This window comes from Mus musculus, chromosome 7 (genome assembly GCF_000001635.26).
Source record: "Mus musculus strain C57BL/6J chromosome 7, GRCm38.p6 C57BL/6J".
Lineage (NCBI taxonomy): Eukaryota > Metazoa > Chordata > Mammalia > Rodentia > Muridae > Mus > Mus musculus.
This window is the reverse complement of record NC_000073.6, coordinates 3,608,167-3,629,957: the sequence shown is the minus strand read 5'-3', so window position 1 is coordinate 3,629,957 and position 21,791 is coordinate 3,608,167. Positions and strand designations below refer to the sequence as shown.

At 47.4% G+C, this 21,791-nt stretch overlaps 3 protein-coding genes across 6 annotated transcripts; 2 read left to right on the top strand and 1 right to left on the bottom strand.

The window, feature by feature from the left end:
• The first annotated feature begins 28 nt into the window (after positions 1-28).
• On the top strand, positions 29-9,634 carry Tfpt (TCF3 (E2A) fusion partner). 2 transcript variants are annotated; one of them, NM_023524.2, is made up of 6 exons: positions 29-406; positions 872-1,130; positions 5,289-5,359; positions 8,826-8,895; positions 8,975-9,181; positions 9,484-9,634. In NM_023524.2, exons 1-6 carry the CDS (start codon positions 384-386, stop codon positions 9,601-9,603), a joined length of 750 nt encoding a protein of 249 aa, NP_076013.1. In that variant the 5' UTR covers positions 29-383; the 3' UTR covers positions 9,604-9,634. The 2 variants fall into 2 exon arrangements, with proteins under 2 accessions (NP_076013.1, NP_001277310.1); NM_001290381.1 differs by having other exon boundaries at positions 8,975-9,211.
• Positions 9,635-9,792: 158 nt separating this feature from the next.
• Ndufa3 (NADH:ubiquinone oxidoreductase subunit A3) lies at positions 9,793-12,611 on the bottom strand. Of its 2 annotated transcripts, none has more exons than XM_030242885.1 (4): positions 12,541-12,611; positions 12,128-12,341; positions 10,451-10,528; positions 9,793-9,957 (listed from the first exon to the last, which is right to left on the bottom strand). In XM_030242885.1, the coding sequence occupies exons 2-4, from the start codon at positions 12,318-12,320 to the stop codon at positions 9,866-9,868; spliced, it is 363 nt and encodes a 120-aa protein (XP_030098745.1). In that variant the 5' UTR covers positions 12,321-12,341; positions 12,541-12,611; the 3' UTR covers positions 9,793-9,865. The 2 variants fall into 2 exon arrangements, with proteins under 2 accessions (XP_030098745.1, NP_079624.1); NM_025348.3 differs by having other exon boundaries at positions 9,795-9,957; positions 12,267-12,341; positions 12,551-12,585.
• Positions 12,612-13,800: 1,189 nt separating this feature from the next.
• On the top strand, positions 13,801-20,145 carry Oscar (osteoclast associated receptor). Of its 2 annotated transcripts, none has more exons than NM_001290377.1 (5): positions 13,801-13,917; positions 14,442-14,474; positions 18,075-18,374; positions 18,608-18,889; positions 19,049-20,145. In NM_001290377.1, exons 1-5 carry the CDS (start codon positions 13,881-13,883, stop codon positions 19,192-19,194), a joined length of 798 nt encoding a protein of 265 aa, NP_001277306.1. In that variant the 5' UTR covers positions 13,801-13,880; the 3' UTR covers positions 19,195-20,145. The 2 variants fall into 2 exon arrangements, with proteins under 2 accessions (NP_001277306.1, NP_783440.1); NM_175632.3 differs by having other exon boundaries at positions 13,801-13,935.
• The last annotated feature ends 1,646 nt before the right edge of the window (positions 20,146-21,791 follow it).

Genomic DNA, 21,791 nt, shown 5'->3' with positions numbered 1-21,791 from the left:
ATTGGCCGTTTACGACATTTCCGGCAGCGTTTGGACAACAACTTTATTAGCAGCCGCCTCGCGGGACGGCGACCGGGAGTGCTGGGTTCTAGGGCTAGGGGAAGTCGTACGTCGCCGTGGATTGAGCCTGCTAAACAGAGATTCGCTTTGGCTAGTCGACACTGCGACAAGACAGGAGTAAAGAAGGTGACAACGTGGACGATCGGTGCAGGCGCTAGAGGATAAACCGAAGGCTTCAAGCCGCAATTTGGAGTCGGGTGCAAACGAAGGCAGAGTAGGAAACTTTAATTCCCAGTTTTCCTGTGTCGCAAGGCCTGATGGGAGAGGTAGTTTTGCGCAAGACTCCACCTCTCTGAGGCTTGAGGTGTCTCTTGACCAGAGAAATGGAGTTGGAACAGAGAGAGGGGTGAGTAGCTGAGCTTTGTGTAAACGGGGACTCCAAAAACAGCAACGATCGGCTGTAGTGCTCTCAGGGACGATGGGGAAGTTCGTGCAGTTGCTTTCTTTTCGAATCTCTGTGGGAGAACCGGAGGCAGTACTGGAGCATCGTAGGGGAGATTTGGAATTTGCTGTTCTTATGGATCTGAGAGCAAGGAGATTGGAGTGTGGGCTCCAAAGTCTGAGGGAGGAGGCTAGGGTCTGATTCCTCATTGTTAGGGACGAGGACTGGGGCCTGGATCCCTGGCAGTGACCAAGAAGGGCTAGGGTCTGGGCTTCTTGGTAGGAGGGAGGAGGGCTAGAGTCTGGGCTGCTGGGTGTGATGGAGGAGAGGGCTAGGATCTGGGCTCCAGGCTGGGGCCTGGACCTAAGTCCCCCTGGGAGGGACTTGGAGAGCCAGAATATAGGCTCCTAAAACTTCTTGGCCCTACAGGACCATGGCAGCCGTGGGCTTTGAAGAGTTCTCAGCGCCACCAGGCTCAGAGCTGGCTCTGCCTCCCCTGTTTGGTGGCCACATCCTAGAAAGTGAGCTAGAGACAGAAGTGGAATTTGTGTCCGGTGGTCTGGGTGATTCAGGACTCCGGGAGCGAGATGAAGAGGAAGAGGCAGCCCGGGGTCGAAGGCGTCGCCAGCGGGAACTAAATCGTAGAAAGTACCAGGCACTAGGTCGGCGCTGCCGGGAGATCGAGCAGGTAGGTAAGTGTGGATTCCCATTTGGGGGTCCTCTCGCCAGAACTGCCGCCTCGCTGCCGATGCCAACACCACCCCCTCCTCATACCGCCTCCTCCTCCTCCTCATGTCCTTCTTTTTCCCTTTCCTTTTGTACTTGAACAAGTGAACAGATCCATGTGGGTCTAAGTCTGTGCCAGGCACCCTAAGTAGTCTCTTCCAGAATATTTATATTCATTACTTTTCTTGTTGTGACCTGGGAAAAGCAACTTGGGGAAAGGCTTACATTGACTTGGAGTTTAAGGATCTGTGGCGGCAGAGAAGACACAGTGTCAGGGGCATGAGACAGTTGGTGATGTTGCATCCATAGGCAGGAAGCAGAGAGATGGAGAGATGACTACTGGCACTCAGCTTGACTTTCCCTTTTTATTCAGTTTATTCCAGCCCATGATATGGTGCTGCCCACATTTAGAGTAGATCTTCCTACCTCAATTAACCCACATGCCAAAGACATGCATAGGGTCTTGTCTCTTAGGTGATTTTTAGATCTTGTCAAGTTGAAAAATCAGTAATAACCATCACAGCATCAGATACTCTGCCTCTGGTATGTCACAGGTGACTCTCAGATTTCATTCACAGCCTCTCACCTAAGGCACCTCCAGGCTTGCCTACTCTGCCTCTTGAACCTCACTTGGGTCCTTCTTTTCTCAGATTAACTCATCGCGTGAGTCTTTAGTTCACCTCCTTAGTAAGAAGGAGGAAGGAGCTATGGGCAGAATGTAAGTAGGTCTTAGTAAGTCAGGAACACCAGAGAAGAAGTTTGGAATTTGCGCTTTGGATGAATGGGAGCTGGCAAGGGGTTTGAAACTAGTGCACAGACAGGAGGTGGAGGGGGGTGATAGGAGGGCTGGGGTGGAGGGCAGTGTCTCAGTTTCTCCTTTTCATGAGGACAAAGTTCAGGTTGGGCTCTGCACCAGTGACTTCTGTTGAGCCATGGCTGCTTCTGGCATTACTGTGTTTGCATGATGCTCACTTTTTGAAGTATTGGGTTAGGATTCCAACAAATCTTTGTTGGGTGTGGGTGACATCCTGAAACACGGTGTGTGCAAGTCCTGGAAAGGGAGAGGCTGAGGCTGAGGAGATTGGGAAGGGATTCTAAACACTGCTTAGCAAGTGTGGTACTAACAGAGTTCAGGAAGGGGAGAGCTGGACTTACAGGTGTTTGTAAGCTACCTAGTGCGGATGCTGAGATCTGAAATCTGGTGCTCTGAGAGAGAAGCAAGCTCTCTCCATACAGTATATGTTTGTTTATGTATACATATATATGTTTGTATATGTGTGTGTATATATAGATATAGAGAGATAGATTGACTGATATACACATACATACATACATACATACACATTTTATGTTTATGAGAGGTTGCCTCCATGTATGTCTATGTACCATGTGCATGCTTGGTGCCCACTGAGGTTGAACTAGGCTATTAGATCCCAGGAATTGTAGTTGAAATTGGTTGTTAGCTACTATGTGGGTACTGTGAATTGAATCTGGATCTTTTGGAAGAAAAACCAGTGCTCTTTATGGATGAGCCATCCCTCCAGCTCTCCCGTCCCCAAAGTGTGCATTCCTAACTGCTGAGCTCTTGCTCCATCCCCTAAGCCTCTGTTCTTAATTCCCCCCTACTAAGATCAGATTCCACGTGCACAAACCCAAAGTTCAGCTGAGTAATTTGCAAGAATCCACACAGCTGATGAATAGCAGAGCCTGGAAAGTGCAGGTCTTTCTGATCAGAAAGAACTTTAGCCTGTGTCCTAGGCACTGTTTGACTGAGTCTTGTCCTTTCCTTTCCATATCTAGGCTGGGGCCTTCAAAAAGTTCAAGGGCTGTTCCCTGATTCTGGAATGTTCTCCTCCTGACTTGCTTCTTATTTGTCTCCTGCCTGTCATTCAGGTGTTGGCTTAAAGATCTTCTTATGGCCCTAATTTCAGCAACCATTTTCTGGTCTAATAGTCTACTAGACATGTAGACTGTGTGACAAACACTTTGGTGTTTGTATTCATGATTTTTATGCTGCTGTGATCCCAGCACCCAACAAAAGCAACTTAGGGGAGGGAAGCCTTATTTCAGTTCGTGGTTTCATCCCATCGAGGTGAGGATGCTTGGTGGAACAGCTCGGCCTGTGTCAGCAGGAACATGTGGAAGGGCTTTTTACATCATCGTGTACTAGGAAACAGAGGGGGAGACAAGAACCACAGATAGGGCCTAACCTTGAGAGGCCCAGCCCTAGTAATTGATTTCTGCTAGGCAGACACCAATTCCAGAATTTTCCCAAGCATCCTCCCAACAGCTAAGGGCCATGCTTTCAAAACTTGAGCCTATGAGGGTGTGGTGGCTGAAAGAGAATGGCTCTTATATCCTCAGATGTTGAAATGTTTAATCTCCAGTTGGTAAACTACTTGGGAAAGATTTTGATGTTTGACCTTGTTGGAGTTGATGTGTCTCTAGGGGTACAGTTTGAGGTTTCAAAAGCTAGTAGCAGTCCCAGTGTCTTTCTCTGCCTGCTGCCTGTGGATCAGGATGTAAAGCCCTCAGCTGCTGCTCCACAGCCATGCCTGTCTGTTTTCCACCATGATGATGATGGAGTAACCCTCTAAAGCAATTAGCAAGCCTCAGTTAAATGCTTTCCTTGATAAGATTTACCTTGGTCAGAGTGTCTCTTCACAGCAAGAGAACAGTAACTAAGATAGAGGGAGATTTCAAACTGAAAGTGAAAGGTTCCGTAATCTCTCATTTAGCATGGTTTGACTGAGGGACACAGGCACATTGCTATCACTGGGGATCTTATATTGTGGTGGGTAGACAGCAAACCAAGGGAAGAAGATGTAAATGTTAAGAAAAAATAAAGAGGAGGCAGAGCTCTGTGAGTTCTAGGTCAACCATAGCTACATAATGAGATGCTGGGTATAAATAAGTAAACAAACAGACTGAATGGGTGACCAGGGTTCTGTGTGATGATAACTCGGGAAGTAGCACAGTTAGGTGGGAGGCCTAAGATGACTTCCTGAGCTGGTGACGTTTTAACTTAAATTTGACTGTGGAAGGAATATGAGCCAAAAATAGAAGAGAGACCATGTGGAAAGATCATCCCTAGGCCAGGAGTATGCTTTGGTTAGTCAGGTAGCTCTTGGCACTTGGTGGAGATGAAGGAGCACATCAACTCATGATTATTGACTGATGTTTGGTGCCACAGTAAAGAGAGATGCTCACCAAGATGCTGTGCCTTCATTTGCCAAAGGAGCACAGGGGTACCACCTCTTGGGAAAGATTGACACCCAGCTAGTTCACTCCAGTTATTTTATTCAAACATTATACCAGGTTAATTGGGGCTGAGAAATGTCCCATCTACCAAGTTTACCTTGCCCTTTGCTGCTTGTGAGAGCAGACCACCCACACAAATCTCAGTCCCTTTAGACCATGGCTCTCCATAATCACAAGTAAGAACTCCAGGTTTGCCAGGAGTGTCTTATAGGATTCATGCCGCTGCAGGCTCTCATACAGCACCAAGTGTAGACCTTCCAGAGAGTCAGCATTTCTTCAAGGTTCAAACAGTCTCATAACAAATTCTCAGCCTCTACTGATTGGCCCAGACATAGCAAAGGCTTTGCTGGAACATTTCACTCAAAGCAGACACAAAGGCTTTACTATACATATCATTATTAGTAGAGTATTGATGGCAGGAGAAGGGAGTAAATTAAGCAGGACCTTGGGAGCCCTAGAATGCCTTTATAGAGCCAGCTACATGGATAGTATGCCATTAGAAACACTGAATAAATGATTAGGAGAGTGGATGAAGTCCAGCTGTCCTGGGCTTCTCTATTAGTTACTCTTCTGCTGCTGTCATAAAATACCATGGCCAAGACAAGAGTTTTGGCTTAAGAGTTCCAGAGCATTCAAGTCCATAATGGTGGAGCAGAGGCATTCGGAAGCCAAGAGCTCACATCTTAAACAGCACTGGGCACAGTGTGAGGCTTTTGAAACCTCAGAGCCTGCCCCAGTGATGTACTTTACCCATGTATGGCCATACCTCCCAGAACAACTGGGAACCAAGTATTCCAATGCTAGAGCCTTGGATGCTAGAGCCATCCAAAACATTGCCATTTCTTCTGCCTCCTTGCAGGTGAATGAGCGAGTCTTGAACAGGCTCCATCAGGTGCAAAGGATAACTCGGAGACTCCAGCAGGAGCGCAGGTACCATTCTGTATACTCTGTGGGCCCAGCCCCTTTGCTCCCACATATTTCCACCACCTTTCACCCTTTGTGCCATTATCTCCCGTCTTCCTGGCCTTCATAAAGCACGGGGACAAAACTGAGGAGAAGGGCCCAGAGTGAGAGAAGTGGAGAAGTAGCACTGGGTCATGGAATGAAGAGCTGGCCCTGGGCCTGGGGTGAGGGGTAGGACAGAGTGTTTGCCCACTCTAAGTAGAGAGGACAGCTGGAAGGAAGCAGCACAGACCTTACGTGCTGTGAATTGGAGCTGCAGTCTCCAACACTAAGAATAGCAACAGCATCAAGAGGCTGGGATCGAGGTTGAGCTAGGGTTGACAAGCTCAGGTCATTACCTCCTGTAGGCCACTGGTATCACCATGACTGAAGGGATGTGAGCTCTTCAGCCTGATGGCCCCTTGCTGTGTCCCACTGACCCAGGAACACACGATTCAGAGTACGTGAGGCCAAGTCCACCCGGCTCTTTTCACCTCAGTTCCATAGCTTGGCACATTTGAGCCTGTGGTCCCTCCTTACCGCTTTCCTAGTGCCTTGGTCTTCGTAGGCTGTTCCCTTCCAGGCATCTCTGCTGATCAGTCTTGATGCTCCCAGATGCTCATCCAGTAGTTAGTTCCCCGGGACTGTCAGGTATGGAAGCTGCTGCCTGCAGGCAGCTAACTTTGCTTGTATTTGGTAAATTGACAGTTAGAGCCTGGAGAGGCGGCCTGGTGAGAAGTGCTTACTGTCCCTGAAGAGGACTCAGGTTCAGCTTCCACCACCCACGTGGTGGCTCACAACTGTCTGTGTCTCCAATCCAGGGGATCCAACCACCCTTTTCTGGCCTCTGCGGGCATCAGGCATGTGCGTGGTGTGTGTATGTACTTATATGCAAATATCTATACACATAAAACTAAATCGAGTTTAAATTTAACAAAAGGAGAACTGAGGATATAGTTCAGAGGTAATAACATGTTTGCGTAGAATCCTCCAGTGAGGGCCTGGAGTGGCTCACTAGTAGATCACCTGCCTAGAGTCCCCCAGGAAGTGCTGGACATATGGCCCATCAGTAGAGCATTTGCCTAGCATCTGCAAGGCCCCAGGTTCAATCTCTATCCTTGTAAACCTTTCATTTTATTCGTATGGTGCCTATGTGCCTGTGTACCACACTAGTGAGGTAGACAAGGGGTCAGAAGGAGGCATTGGATCCCCTGGGTTACAGAAGGTTGTAAGCTGCCATTTGGGTGCCAGGACTTAAACCTGGAAGTGCATCCAGTGCTCTTAAGAGCTGAGCCATCCCTCTAGCCCCCAGGCTCAATCTCTAGTATATAAAAGGAAACTGGGACTGGAGAGGTGGATCATTGGTTAGGGGCACCATTATCAGGCAGCTCACAACCTCCTGTAATTCCCAATCCAGAGAATCTGCCATCTTCTTCTGGCCTTCTCAGGCACAGCTCTACATGACATACATGCATCCATATAAATAAAAAAAATCTTTTTAAAAATCCCATTTCTTGAGTTGTACTGTCCACATATACATTACCTGCGCTTAGCAACCAAAGGGGGCTGACTAAAATAATTGCCATTAAGCAGTTATTTTAATAATTGAATTAAAAGTCACCTTCACAGTGTGCCAAAGGTAGCCATGTCTGCTCTGTTTGATAGCATGGGTCCCATACACATTGGGAAGAAAGAGTTGAATATGGGTGTGCACAGTGTACATGTAAACATTAGAGGACAGCTTTTGAAAGTCTGTTCTTGCCGGGTGTGGTGGCTCATGCCTTTAATCCCAGCACTCGGGAGGCAGAGGCAGGCGGATTTCTGAGTTGGAGGCCAGCCTGGTCTACAGAATGAGCTCCAGGACAGCCAGGGCTATACAGAGAAACCCTGTAACAATTCCGTAAGATTGATAATGCCTTTGAGCTCTCACAGCTGCATTCTCTTGGGGCCTCTGGACTACCTGTCACACCCTGCCACCAGGGGTCTTGTTACCAGCTCAAATTCCAGCCCCAGCCTAGACAAACAAGCCAGGCTGGGGTGTGTGTGTGTGTGTGTGTGTGTGTGTGTTTGTGGGGGTGGGGATGAGGGGGCTTAATCCCAGCATTCAAGGCAGGTAGTTCTCTGGGTTTGAGGCTAGCCTGGTCTACAGAACAAGTTCCAAGACAGCCAAGAGTACACACTAATACACACACTCACACTTACGCACACACACACACACACACACACACACACACAGACACCAGCCTGTCCCTCTGATCATAGCCTCTTAGTGCCCTTACTGGCACAGTAAAAGTGAGCACCTTCGTGATGGCCAATGAGGCCTGACTTGGGTGGCTTGCCTCCTTGCTTTACATGGAACTCACCATCCCTAGAGCACTTCTGGGCCTTGGCAGGGGCTCCTACTGTCAGAAGTTTTCTTATGCCACACCCTCCTCTGTCCAGTTAGTTTTTCCCACACCTCACATTCTTCACCCCAGGCAGGTTCTCCTGTAGCCCACGCTGCCCTCAAACTAACCTTCCATTTGTGATCCTCTTACCTGAGTGCAATTCTTGCTGGGATTACAGGTATCTGGCTACCACGCTGTTTTATTTGGTGCTGAGTACTACAGTGTCTCAAAAACAAAATCCTTTAATCCAAGCACTTGGGAAGCAGAGGACGTGTGTTTCTGTGAGTTCAAGGCCAGTCAGGGTTACATAGTGAGAACCTGTCACAAAACAGACAAAAAGGAAGTTTAGAGCTGGGCATGGAGGCATATACCTTTAATCCCAGCATTTGGGAAGTAGAGGCAAACCATTATCTGTATGTTTGAGGTCAATCTAGTCTAAAAATTGAATCTCCAGACAGCCAGGGCTATTACACAAAGAAATCCTGTCTCAAAAAGAGGAGGAGGAAGTAGTAGCAGTCAGAGCTGTAGCTTGGGACTCTAGCTCAGTGGTATAGTACTTGTGAAGCAAGTTCAAGATTCAGTCTCCATGGGCTGGGGAGATGGCTCAGCAGTTAAGAGAACTGACTGCTCTTCCAGAGGTCCTGAGTTCAAATCCCAGCAACCACATGTGGCTCACAACCATCTGTAAGGAAATCTAGTGTCCTCTTCTGGTGTGTCTGAAGACAGCTACAGTGTACTCATATACCTAAAATAAATAAATCTTAAAAAAATTCAGTCTTCATTACCAACATTACAATTTGAACGTTTACTAGATGCTAACAATCACACTGTGTACTTTAGAGAATAGTCTATGTAGTATACCTTCACAGCACCTAACCCAGTAAAGGATGTCACCTATCATTGTGTAGGAGACTTGGGGTCAACTGGTTCCCAGGCTGGGAGCTCAGGCTACAGAGGTCTAAACCTTTCTAGTTCAAGCGAACTTTAGATTGAAGAGACCTGGACTTATCTTTTACGTACTCCCTCAGAAGATAAGATTTTCAGTGCCTGCATCTCCATCCACACAGGTTCCTCATGAGGGTGCTGGACTCCTACGGGGATGACTACCGAGATAGCCAGTTCACCATTGTGTTGGAGGTGAGCTCTGGTCTCCAAGCAGGTTGGGAGGATGGGGAATCCAGGAGTCTTTAACCGCCACCATGTTACATCTTACCAGGATGATGGCAGCCAAGGCACAGATGTCCCTACCCCAGGCAATGCTGAGAATGAACCTCCAGAGAAAGAGGGGCTTTCCCCATCCCAAAGGACAACTGCAACCTTAGACCCCACCAGCCCAGCCCCTGGCGAGGGGCCCAGTGGGCGGAAGAGGCGGCGGGCGCCACGGGTGGGGGCTTCATTGACTCCAGAACTGGCCCCAGTGCAGGTGGGAGCCGAGGGCTGGGGCCAAGGCGTGGTGAGAATCCTGGGCTGGGCTTTGAGGGATCCAGGTCTGGGGAGGGCTGGGCAGACTGGCAACACTGGGTTGCTATCAGGTAGGATAGAGGAGTTGGAAAACCAGGCTAGTGCTTGAAGAGAAAGTCAGCTGAGGGATGGTCGTCAGTGATTGATTGTGGGAAGTGTCTAACCTGGGAAACCAGTGCCCATAGGCTGATTGGTGAGTGTGCTTGGGGGTAGTATGTCTCCTGGGTCTCCATATCCCTCGCATCTTGTTCCGTATCTTTTCAGATTAAGGTTGAGGAAGACTTTGGCTTTGAAGCAGATGAGGCCTTGGATTCAAGTTGGGTTTCCCGAGAGCCAGACAAATTGCTACCCTACCCTACCCTGGCCAGCCCACCCTTTGACTAACCCTCTCCCCAATAAACAGATTCCCTATGTACACTTGTCTAGGTCACCGTTTATTGCTCCCACCTCTGATCATATCCAGGTTCCAGGGTTGGAGGCTACCCTGACTACACACTGAATTCCAGGTCTGCCTACACTACATATGAGACTTCCTTGTCTCACAACAACAAAAGAAACCCACGAAAGAAAAGATTGTGGGGTTATTAGTTTTCACATTTTTATTGGAGAGCAACAGGGAAGGGGCCTCTTCCATCAGCAGAGGCATTCACAGGTTCTTCAGCCAGTCCAAGCTTGGACCCAGAGGATCCTGAGGGTGGCTGGGCACATCAGGCATGTTCCCGTCATCTCTCACAGGCACTGCAAAACAGAAGGATGCGCCACTGAGAGCAGCAGCTCTCCAGAGTCCTGGAGAAAACAGCTGGTTTGTGTCTGTATTCCAGGGAAAAAGGAAAGTGAGGGCCAGAGATTCAACAGACGCAAAGACACAGGGAAGTGAGGGAGATCTCTCCAACAGAGAGAAAGGAACTGGGAGATGAACAGAAATCTGGAGAGAGCATGTTAGGGTAACTTAAAAGTGTGGACAAACTGGGCGGTGGTGGTGCACCCCTTCAATCCCAGCACTTGGGAGGCAGAGGCAGGTGGATTTCTGAGTTCAAGGCCAGCCTGGTCTACTAAGTGAGTTACAGGACAGCCAGGGCTACACAGAGAAACCCTATCTCAAAAGAAAAGAAAAAAGAAAAGAAAAGAAAAGGAAAGGAAAAAAAAAAGCGTGGACAAAGAACATTTCAATGCATTAAGGACTCTCCTACACAGATGTCTGGCCCTCCCCCCAACACAGGTCCCTGCTCACCTGGGTAGTTGTAGGGTGTGGCCTTGTTGATCATGCTAGCATACTTGGTGTAGGGGCTAATCATGGGCATAATTATAGCTGTGGAGAAAGACAAAAGACCCCAGGATGAAGTAGCTCTCCAGGGGTGGGGAAAGGGTAGAAAAAGCCCTGGCAAAAGGGAGCGAGAAAAGGCCAGCACAACCAGTAGGGCCCTTTGGTGGGTCCTCAGCACTCAACCATCCCCACTTAACCTGGGTCAGTGTAAATCCTGAGAGTGGAGAATAGCATAGAGGTTGGAGACAAGCACTCAGGAACACATGAGGTCCAAAGACTGGTCACGATAGATAGCCTTTAGATTAGCCCATGTGGGCTATAGCCATGAAAGGAATGTATCAGGTTAGTGTTGCTGATACAAGTTAATAACCACATGTTAATTTCACATCTTAAACTACACATGTTAAGGGGCTAGAGATGGCTCAGCAATTAAGAACACTTGCTGCTTTGCAGAGTTTGGCTCCTAGCACCTTTTGACTCCAGTTCCACAGCATCCAACAAACGTATCTGGCTTTTGTGAGCACTCCCACATATGTGGATACAGAAACACAGATAACATAGTGTGTAAAAGCTGAGGGGGCTGGGAGATGGCTCTTCAGGTAAGGAGAGTACTTTCTAGTCGTCCAGAAGACTTGAGTTCAATCCGCAGCAGCCATGTCAGGCAGCTCATAAATGCCTAATATCTCCCACTCCAAAGGAAAAAGAACCTACGTCCTCTTCTTGCCTCCAGAGGCGCACACACATTTTTAAGAAAAGATACGTGCCGGGCAGTGGTGGCGCATGCCTTTAATCCCAGCACTTGGAAGGCAGAGGTGGATTTCTGAGTTCGAGGCCATCCTGGGCTACAGAGTGAGTTCCAGGACAGCCAGGGCTACACAGAGAAACCCTGTCTCGAAAAACCAAATAATAATAATAATAATTAAAATAAAATAAAATAAAGATATGCAGGGATGGTGGCTCAGGCGTGTGATATCAACACATAAGAACCCAAGGCAGACTGCTGTGAGTTTGAGGCCCACTTGAGCTAAGTGATTTGTATCCTCTATAAAAAAGAAAACTGAAAAGATTCAGAAGAAGTCAGTTCAAGGAAGTTTTTAACCTTAGTGTGGTGAGAGAGCTCAATAGTTAAAATTACCTGCTCACTGGAACTCAGAATGAGCACTGACTCCAGTAAGTTGTCCTCCGACCCCCCAAACCCAACTGGTAGCCAACACACACACACACACACACACACACACACACACACACCTTAAAAAATGTAATTTTAACTTTAAGAACGAACCAAGTATACATTAAATCACTATTTCAACATATAATCAATTAAAACCACATACATTAGAGCATTCTAGGTCTTTGAAAGTCAGGGTGGTAGATAGCTGGTGGTGGGTTTTAGAACTTCTCTGTCACACTCCAGGCCAGCAATACTGACAATTTTGGTACTGTGATGGCTGCCAAATCCAAGGCCTCACCCCAGACTTTCAGAATGAAAATTTAACAGGTCACCTCCATCTCCCGGGCTTCAATGCATCAGAACTGTGAGTAACCCTGTCCCACTGCAAGGTGGGAGGCTTGCTGAGAGATTTGCATAAGTCAGACTTCGCCGAGGAGTTCTGCCTACAGAGTCAAACTGAGTTGAATGTGCACCTCTTGTGTGTGGTGAGGGAAGAGCGACAGTAATGTCAGGATATGGCTGGCAAGGGGATGCGAGATGAAACTGTGCCGTGGAATGCTGATGACTTCCGGGTGGAGGATGCACTTTCGCGCCGGGGAAGGGGGCACTCACCGAGGCCCCAGACAGAGAAGGACACCACCAGCACCGGCTCCTTCGCCCAGGCATTCTTGAGGAAGGCAGAGATTCCTAGAGAGGTGAGAAGACAGTCACCCTTGGGGACTACTGCGGTGACCTCTAACACTCTCGTATCACCCCTGCTCTGCACCCTCGTGACTGCCGCGCCCCTATTCTGGGACGGATTACCGGTCCCCAAGGCTCCACTGAGACTCAGCCACGGATCAGCCCACAGTTTCCTGGAACTACTTGATCCCCGCGAGCTCCAAACCTGTACTTACTCCCGGCCATCTTGTTCTTGGCGGCGACAAGGAGCGGAGCTCTCTGGGAGTTGTGGTCCTTCTCCTTGCGTGAGGCCCCGCCCCTTGGGCGAGGACGTGGACCCTTTCGGGAGTTGTAGTTCTGGAGTGAGGCTTAAGAGGACTGAAAGATTTAAACCACCTTGAACACCTGCTGGCCTCACCATTTTCTTATAGTTTATAACTCAGCAAATGCATCGGAGAAGTAACATAACGTTCTCCTGTAATAAAGTCAGCTTTGGGCTGGAGAGATGGCTCAGAGCTCTGTCTGCTCTTCCAAAGGTTTAATTTCCAGTAACCACATGGTGACTGACAACCATCTGCAATGGGATCTGACGCCCTCTTCTGGTGTGTCTGAAGACTGCAACAGTGTACTCATAAATAAACCTTAAAAAAAAAAAAGTCAGCTTTACATTGAGATCACATCTAGACATAAGCTCATTCTGGAAATTCTAAATTAATCCCAAATATATTAAGGACTGCCTGTGCTTTGTGTTACTAGCATGCAGATCATGGCTTTTCCCTCCATCTGCCCCTTAGTGCTGAAAACTGAAACCAGGACAGGCTAGGCTACCCATCTCCGATTGAGCCACTCCTCCGTCCACTTGCTGATAGATTCTACTATCCCAGGTCCCTGCTGGTGGATTTTAGGCATATCTTTTATTGTTGAGCCACATTTTTCAGCCCTTTCATTACTTTTTATTTTGAGACAGGGCATTAAATGGCTCAAGTTGGCCCTGCAATCTTTGAACTTGACAGCCTCCTGCCTTGGTTTCTCAAGCTGGTGAGATTACAAGCCTGAGCCTCTAAGATAATGCACATCACTTAAAAAAATTAACATATCTGGACTGGACAGTGAGAGCAGTAATGGAGTCTGAGCCTTCTCTTGTTACCGGCATAGTACATATTGTACAGCAAGCTTCTTTTTCCCTTTCTACCTTTTTGTTTTGTTTTTTTTGTTGTTGTTGTTGTTTTTTTCCTCTTTTCCATTTTTCTTCCTCCCACCTGCCCCTTTCCTTTCTCTCCTCAGTGCTGAGGCTACTCTGGGCAAGTGGTCTTCTACTTAGCGACAACGTCCTCAGCCCTCCTCCCCAACTTTTAAGTTAAATTAAAGAACACCAGAGGCTATGACTGTTCCATCTTGCAACTTTTTCCAAGACAATGAAACTATGACACAGTTACCCAGGAGCCTCCACCTGACTCCTCTGTTCCCTAAACAGGACTCTCACATGGCTTTCTGGTGTTGCTTCATTTCCTCAGAGTGAAAAAGGCAGGGTCAACCTTTTCCTCAGCTCCACGGAGAGTGCCCACCATGGTCCTGTCGCTGATACTCCAGCTGTCGACTCTCTGTGAGCTGTCCCTCCCCTGTGTGTGGATCCTTGGCTGGGCTGAGGGCTATATCTGTTCATATGGAATTCAACATCCAATTTAGAAAAAGGAATCAGGACTGGTACCCAGATACCTGAGTCCTAAACGGGGGAAGACAGATTGCTGGGTCGGGGGTGAGCATAGGTTTCTCTGGATCTCCAGGCAGAGGAGAGTAAGGGATATCTAGGGGTCAAAGAATGTATTCAGTTCTCATGGTAAATGGGCAAGTCTACTGTGCTGGAGGGAGGGGGCATCTAAACCTTCAAACCCCAAGGCAGAGAAACCCCAAGGAGCAAAGTATTGTTCTTAGGAAAGGTGGGGAACAGAGGCCTGTCCTCTTGGGTCAGACAGCAGCTTCTTAAGTATGGGGAATGGAAGTACAGAGTTTTGCTTGATCCTAAAAAAGACGGTGGCAGGCTTCATGTAATCAGAGTCTAGGGCTCCTTAGAGGGGAGACGGTAGTCCACAAAGGGCTTTGTAAAAACCAACTCTTCACCTTCTGCAGGGCCTGCATGCCGTGCTGACTTCACACCAACAGGTGAGTGGGAGACTCCACCTGCTCTATGCTATGCTGCTCACACCTCGCCTCCAACAACTCATTTTATCTTTGTGCCTAGCTTCACCCCAGATTCCCTCATTCCCCTCTCTTCCTCTCTCCTTCCATCCCTTCCTCCACTACATACCTTGCCTCTTTTCTTCTCCCTTTTCTCCTGTCTCTTTCCCTTCCCCCTTTCATAGCCTTCCTTCCTTCTTCCTCCATCCCCTCCTCCTTGCCCCCTGCATGTTGCTCTCTTCTCCCTTCACTTTGTCCTTCATCTCTTTAGTAACCACTATAGGTGAATAGAGATGACCATGAATGTGGATGTTAAGGAGACCTAGACAATCTTGTTCATTATTGCATGTCCTTGAACAAACCAGGGGTCTTAGCCGGGCGTGGTGGCGCACACCTTTAATCCCAGCACTCGGGAGGCAGAGGCAGGCAGATCTCTGGGTTCGAGGACAGCCTGGTCTACAGAGTGAGTTCCAGGACAGCCAGGGCTACACAGAGAAACCCTGTGTGGAAAAAACAAAAACAAAAACAAAAAAGAAAGAAAGAAAAACAAACAAACAAAAAAAACAGGGGTCTTGAAGCCTCCATTTCCTTAGGTAAGTCGGCTGCAGTGAGGATTTAATGTAGTTATATAGGGAAACTATAGGGCCAGATCCTGGCATATTTCAAGGCTCCAGACATAGGAGTTCCTCAATGCCAAGTATACGAGCTTCTCTCACGGGAGCCTGCCTTCCACAGAAGGAGGTTCCCCCACCCGAGATGGCTTCTTCTCAGGGTTTTGATGGAGGAGATAATTCTTCTCTCTTCAATTTTTCCCACTATGCTTCAATTTGGCCTGAGAACCACTGGGAAGCCATTCATCCCTGAGTTATCAGTTGATTTAGTTTTATGTACATGAATGTTCTGCCTGCATGCATACACACCACATGCATGTCCAGGGCTCGCAGAGTTCAGCAGACAGCAGGAGGAGCCTCTGAAACTGGAGGTACAGTGCTTGTAAGCCACCATGAGCTGCTGAGAATCCTAGCCCCAGTTTTTGCAAGGGCAACAAGTACTTTTATCTGCTAAGCCATTTCTCCAGCATCCTAATGTTAAATCTATTTAAATGATAAATCAAATAGGTACTCGTGGTTATAAAGGCCCAGTTATTACCAAAAGATGCAACAGGCTTCTTCTTCCCCTTCCCATGTTCCCGAATCCTACTGAAAGGTTCCCAGCACTCATCCGTACCATGCATTTACATACTTCCTCCTTTTCTTACCAGATCAGAATTAGTATTTTATGAGTCATCCTGTTCTGTGTCTTAAGTGTTAAACTTATGTTCTGTCTTAGAGATATTTTCCAATTATTAGATAGTTATATTTCCTCTTTAATTTTTTTTTTGAGGCAGGGTTTCTCTGTGTAGCCCTGGCTGTCCTGGAACTCACTCTGTAGACCAGGCTGGCCTTGAACCCAGAGATCCGCCTGCCTCTGCCTCCCAAGTGCTGGGATTAAAGGCGTGTGCCCACCACCGCCCTGCCTCTTTAAATATATTTACAAATAAGAATTGCCTATGGTGATAGGCAGTGATAGTATATAACTTTAATTCCAGCACTAGGAAGACAGAGGCAAGAAAATTTCTTTGAGTTCAAGACCAGCCTGAACTCATAATGAGACCTTGCCTCAAAAACAAACAGCTGGGCAGTGGTTTAATCCCAGCACTTGGGAGGCAGAGGCAGGCAGATTTTTGAGTTTGAAGCCAGCCTGGTCTACAGAGTAAGTTCCATGACAGCCAGGGCTACACAGAGAAACCTTTCTCAAACAACAACAACAACACCCAAAAAACAAACAAACACAACCCAAAACAACAGCCAGCCAGTGGCAGTGCATGCCTTTAATTCAAGTACTAGTGAGGCAGAGATAAATGAATGGATTACTGAGTCCAAGGTCAGCCTGGTCCACAGAGCAAGTTCCAAGACAGTCAGGGCTACATAGAGAATTCCTGTTTCAAACAAACAAACAAACAAGAATGTGCCTATTGTGAAGCAGTGGAAGTATTGGGTCATTGACTATGTTATGGGCTTATTTGTTTGTTTGTTTGCTTTGTTTTTTTTCGAGACAGGGTTTCTCTGTATAGTCATGGCTGTCTTGGAGCTCACTCTGTAGACCAGGCTGGCCTCCAACTCAGAAATCTGCCTGCCTCTGCCTCCCGAATGCTGCGATTAAAGGTGTGCGCCCACCACTACCCAGCTTATGTTACAGTTTTGTTGTTTGGCTCTGTTCTAGGCATGGATTGAAACAATGGTTGTATATATAGTGGGCTAGTGCTCTCACTGAGCTGCACTTCCAGTCCCTCACTGAGTCATTTTAGGCAAGGGCTCTACCACTGAGCTCACCCCCACCCCCTCACTGGCAGATTCTAGGCAGGTACAAAACCACTGAGGCACACCCCAGTCCATCACTGGGGCATTCTAGGCAAATGCTCTCCCACTGAGCCACGCCCCAGCCCTCTCTGGGGGATGATTACAGGCACATCACTACACCTGGTATTCTATCCCATTGCCTTGTGTCTGTGTAGAAGTAGATGTATTTGAGTGCAGGTGCCTGCAGAGGCCAGAGGTATCAAGATCCCCCTGGAACTGGAATTACAAGTAGTTATGAGTTGTCCAATATGGGTGCTAGAAGCCAACCATAGGTCCTCTGCAAAAGCAGTAAATACTCTTAACTGTAAAGTCATCTTCAGCCCCTATTCTCTTACCTGTCAAAGACCCACCTTTCAACATTGTTATATTAAATGTTCAGTTGAGCTTGTTCAAACCATAGCAATAATTATTGACATGTTGCAAACTATAACTGCTTCTGTCAAGGTGTGGTAGTACAGATCTGTCATCTCGGCACTTGGAAAGCTGAGGCAGAAAGAAGAATTTCACATTTGAAGCCAGCCTGCACCATAATGGGCTTGAGGACAAAAAGAATTACATAGTGAGGCTTTGTTTCAAAAACAAAACAGTAACAGTAGGTTAAAACAAAGTAACCATGTCTGGTATGGCATTTTGAAACTATGCCAAAAATTGTGGAGCAGGGGTTGGCGATGTAGCTCAGTTGGTAGATTGGTTGCCTAATAGGTCCCAGTTCAGCATAGATAGGAGGGAGAGGTGGTGGGCCTGATGGTGGCACAGGTTTATAATCCAGGAGGATCAGATGGCAGAGGCTTATAATTAGAATCCAAGGTCATACTCCACTCCATAGCAAGTTCAAGGCTGGTTAGGGGTACGTAAGACCTTGTCTCAAAACAAACAAACAACGACGACAAAAACAAACAAACAAAAAAACAGAGGAGGTTTGAGTCTATATCTTAGTGGTAGAGTGAGTGATTATCCACAATGCATAAGGCTCTGGAATTGTTCCTTAGCACAAACAACTATGGGGAAAAGCTCAAAGTTAAGAGTACTATTCCAGTGATTGTCAGCTTGTTTAGGCCGGCTGTGATTGTATTCCAGGCCCTCCCCTTCTTTATAGAGAGAGGTTCATGGTGTCCGACTTCTGCTTAAGCTCCTGGGCCTTCTGGGTTGGAGGGTCCTAAGGACCCAAGCAGTCTTTTTTATTAAGCGCCCCTAGCCTCATACCCCCAGCCATGGCTGGGAGCTCATCCTGCTGCAGTTGTGACTCCTGGGATCAACGTGACCTTGACTTGCCGCGCACCTCAATCTGCCTGGCGGTTTGCACTCTTCAAAAGTGGCCTTGTCACCCCTCTGCTCCTCCGGGATGTGTCCGTTGAGCTGGCTGAGTTCTTCCTGGAAGAAGTGACTCCGGCCCAAGGGGGCAGTTATCACTGCCGCTACCGCAAGACAGACTGGGGGCCAGGTGTCTGGTCTCAGCCCAGTAATGTTCTGGAACTGCTGGTAACGGGTGAGGTCTGGGAAGAAATGGGAGAAGGGCACAGGAGTGAGGTGAAGGAGGGTAGGAGAGGGTAGAAAAGGAACACAAGGAGAGAGGCGATAGGGAGGTACACTGAGAAATTCCTGAACTTACTGAGGGGAGAGAGTTTGGGGGATGGGAAGGGAGGCAGAAGAGAAGGGAGGAGGAGGGAGAGGACCATTCAGGACAGATAGCCTATCTAAGACCTTGCCTGTGTTCCACAGATCAGCTCCCCAGACCATCACTGGTGGCACTGCCTGGGCCTGTGGTGGCCCCGGGAGCCAACGTAAGCCTGCGCTGTGCAGGCCGCATACCGGGCATGAGTTTTGCACTGTACCGCGTAGGCGTGGCAACCCCTCTGCAGTATATTGACTCTGTGCAGCCCTGGGCTGACTTCCTTTTGATCGGCACACACACACCTGGCACCTACTGTTGCTATTACCACACGCCTTCTGCCCCCTATGTGCTATCACAGCGCAGCCAGCCACTGGTCATCAGTTTCGAAGGTAAGAAGCTCTGGCTCTCCTCCTTCAGACCCAGGCGACCAGGGGACATCAACTCCATTAAACTTAGAGACAACTCCATCTGTGTGTCAGAAACACAGAAAAGCAACAAGACTCTGGGATACAGAACCAACACCCTGTCTCCCTCGTTTTGGCTCGCAGGTTCTGGCTCCTTGGACTATACCCAGGGAAACCTCATCCGTTTGGGGCTGGCAGGAATGGTCCTCATCTGCTTGGGCATCATAGTTACTTGTGATTGGCACAGCAGGAGCTCTGCCTTTGATGGTCTCCTGCCCCAGCAAAACTGAAGAGACTGCCTGGAGATGGACAGAGAAGCTGGGATCCTTGGTGACCAGCCCCTCTGAAACACTCTAGGCCTCCAGACTCCACCAGATACTCATTCTTCACCACACTGTCAGGCTTGTTGAAGGATTAAAGGAAGTGACTGGCCTGTGGTAAATGATGTTCAGCTAATGTTAGTGACTTTATCCTCCCTTGAAAACCTCTATTTCCTTCCTGTGCCTTATTTCCGGCTCCCCACCTCTCCTTTCTTTTTCTTTCTGGCCGCGTTGGGATCATAGGTTCATTCTACCACACCCAGCAAAAATTTCTAATTCCATATTTTAAGGGTAATACCCAGGCCTCAGCCGTGTGTAGAGGCAAAAAAGACAACTTCCAGGAGTTGATTTTCTCTGTCCATCCTGTAGGTCCTAGGGTTTGAACTCAGGCTGCCAGGCTTAGCCACAACAACTTTACCCACTGAGCCATCTGGCTGGCTCCTAAGTAATTTATGTTTTTATATATATGAATGCTTTGCCTGTATGCATGTAGGCCTCGCTCCCCAAGGAAGCCAGAAGAAGGCATCTGATCTCTTGGAATTAGAGTTACAGATGGGTGTGAGCCACCATGTAGTGCTAGAAGCCCCAACCAAGGTCCTCTAGAAGAGTAGCCAGTACTCTTAACTGCTAAGCCATCTCTCCAAGGCCCCCAAATCTATAAGATTAAAGTACTCATTCTCTCTTCTCTTCCAATGTTTTGGGGGTTTGTTCGTTTGTTTTTTAGTGCAATTTTTTAGTATTGAACCCAGGTCCTTCTACGTGCTAGGCAAGTACTTTACCCTGTGCTACAATCCCATCTCCCAGGTAATTTTTAAAAAATTAATCATAAATTTTTGATGTTTTGGAAACAGTCTTATTCTGTAATGTAAAATGACTTGAACTTGAATAAATGTTCCTGCCTCAGCCTCTTGAATACCAAAATTGCAGGTATGAGTCATGGTACTCAGCTGGAAATCTTTTTTTTTTTTTTTTTTTTTACATTGAGGTTGTACGTGTTTATTATGCACATAATGCTCTTACACTGGACTAGGAAGCATGGGGCTATGTTGGTCCGGTCCTGACCTGACAGTGAGAATCTTCAGAAGTGAAGATGCATCCGTGACTTTTGTATCACTTCGACCCCACACCTGACAGAAAGCAAGCAAGCACTGTTCATCTGGTTTCAGAGGCTTCGGTCCCTCGTCACTTGGCTCCATGTTGCTGGGCTGCTCACGAAGTAGAACCACATGGCCCAGAAGCTTCTCCATGACAGACAGGAAGCAGAAGCTTTATCGTTTCCTTCATGACATCCTCCTCCCACCTTACCCCAAACCAGACCAAACAAACACCAATCAGAGCTCCCACCTCAACTCCAGGCACATTTATAGCTCTACTACATCCATCATTACATTACCTCCAATGGGGATCCATTCCCAGGGCAACAGTAGACAGAGCTCACGTAGTAGACCTTTGACCTGGAAACCAGCCAGCTTGGTCTGCTTCCCACTGGGCTCTTGGCTGCCCTCACCATTATAAAAATAACACAAACCATTCCTGCAGCCTGTTTTCTGCAACTTGTTTTGTCTCTTACCTACCAAAGCATGGCTACCTTCCAGTATCTCCTGACTTTATTAATTTAACTTTTCTCTTTTCTCTGACTCGACAATGCTTGGCCATTATTAGACACACAAATCTGGAAGCAGTTCCTACCACTACCATTCCTGCTGACTTCTGCTTCAATTCTGGTGCAGTGCATACCCAGTCCTGCTTTTGTAGTTCTCCACCTCCTCCTCTTCTCTTTCTACTTAATGAAGATTCAGATTTGTGGAGGATGTTTATCTAGTTTGCTTTTTTGAAACAGAGTTTCTCTGTGTAACCCTGGCTGTCCTGGCACTCACTCTATAGACCCACTGTCCTTGAACTCATAGGGATCGGCTTGTCTCTTTCTCCTCACCTTGAACTCATAGGGATCGGCTTGTCTCTGTCTCCTCACCTTGAACTCATAGGGATCGGCTTGTCTCTGTCCCCTCAGTGCTGGGATTAAAGGTGTGGGCCACCATATGCACTTGAAATAAGGTAAATAAATAATATATAAATAATCATATAAATAATATTCTTATTTATATATTATTCCACAAATAATATATAAAACTTCAAGTTTAGAAAAATCCCAGCTCTGCTACCCTGGATAACCTTGACCAATACAGAAAACCTTCTGAGTTTTCTTATGTAAAATGACAAACCATGTCAGCTCTGGTGAGAATTGATGGACACACATATTCCCAACACATGAAAAAAAAAAAGACAGAAAATTAATTTCTTCACACCCCCTTCTCCTTTCTTCCTTCCTCCCCATTCCTGCTCCCTTCCTCCCTTCTTTTAAAAATATTTTAATATTTATATTTGGACAAGGACAGAGTAAGGACAATCCTATATACAAACGTCCTGCATATCAAGACTGAGGCAATGTCTTTAGGGTTAATTATTGGTACCACATTTGCAAAGGACTCAAGTTCAGTTCCCAGCATCCACGTTAAGGAGCTGTAATTACCTGAAATTCCAGCTCAAAGGAATCAGTGCCTCTTGCC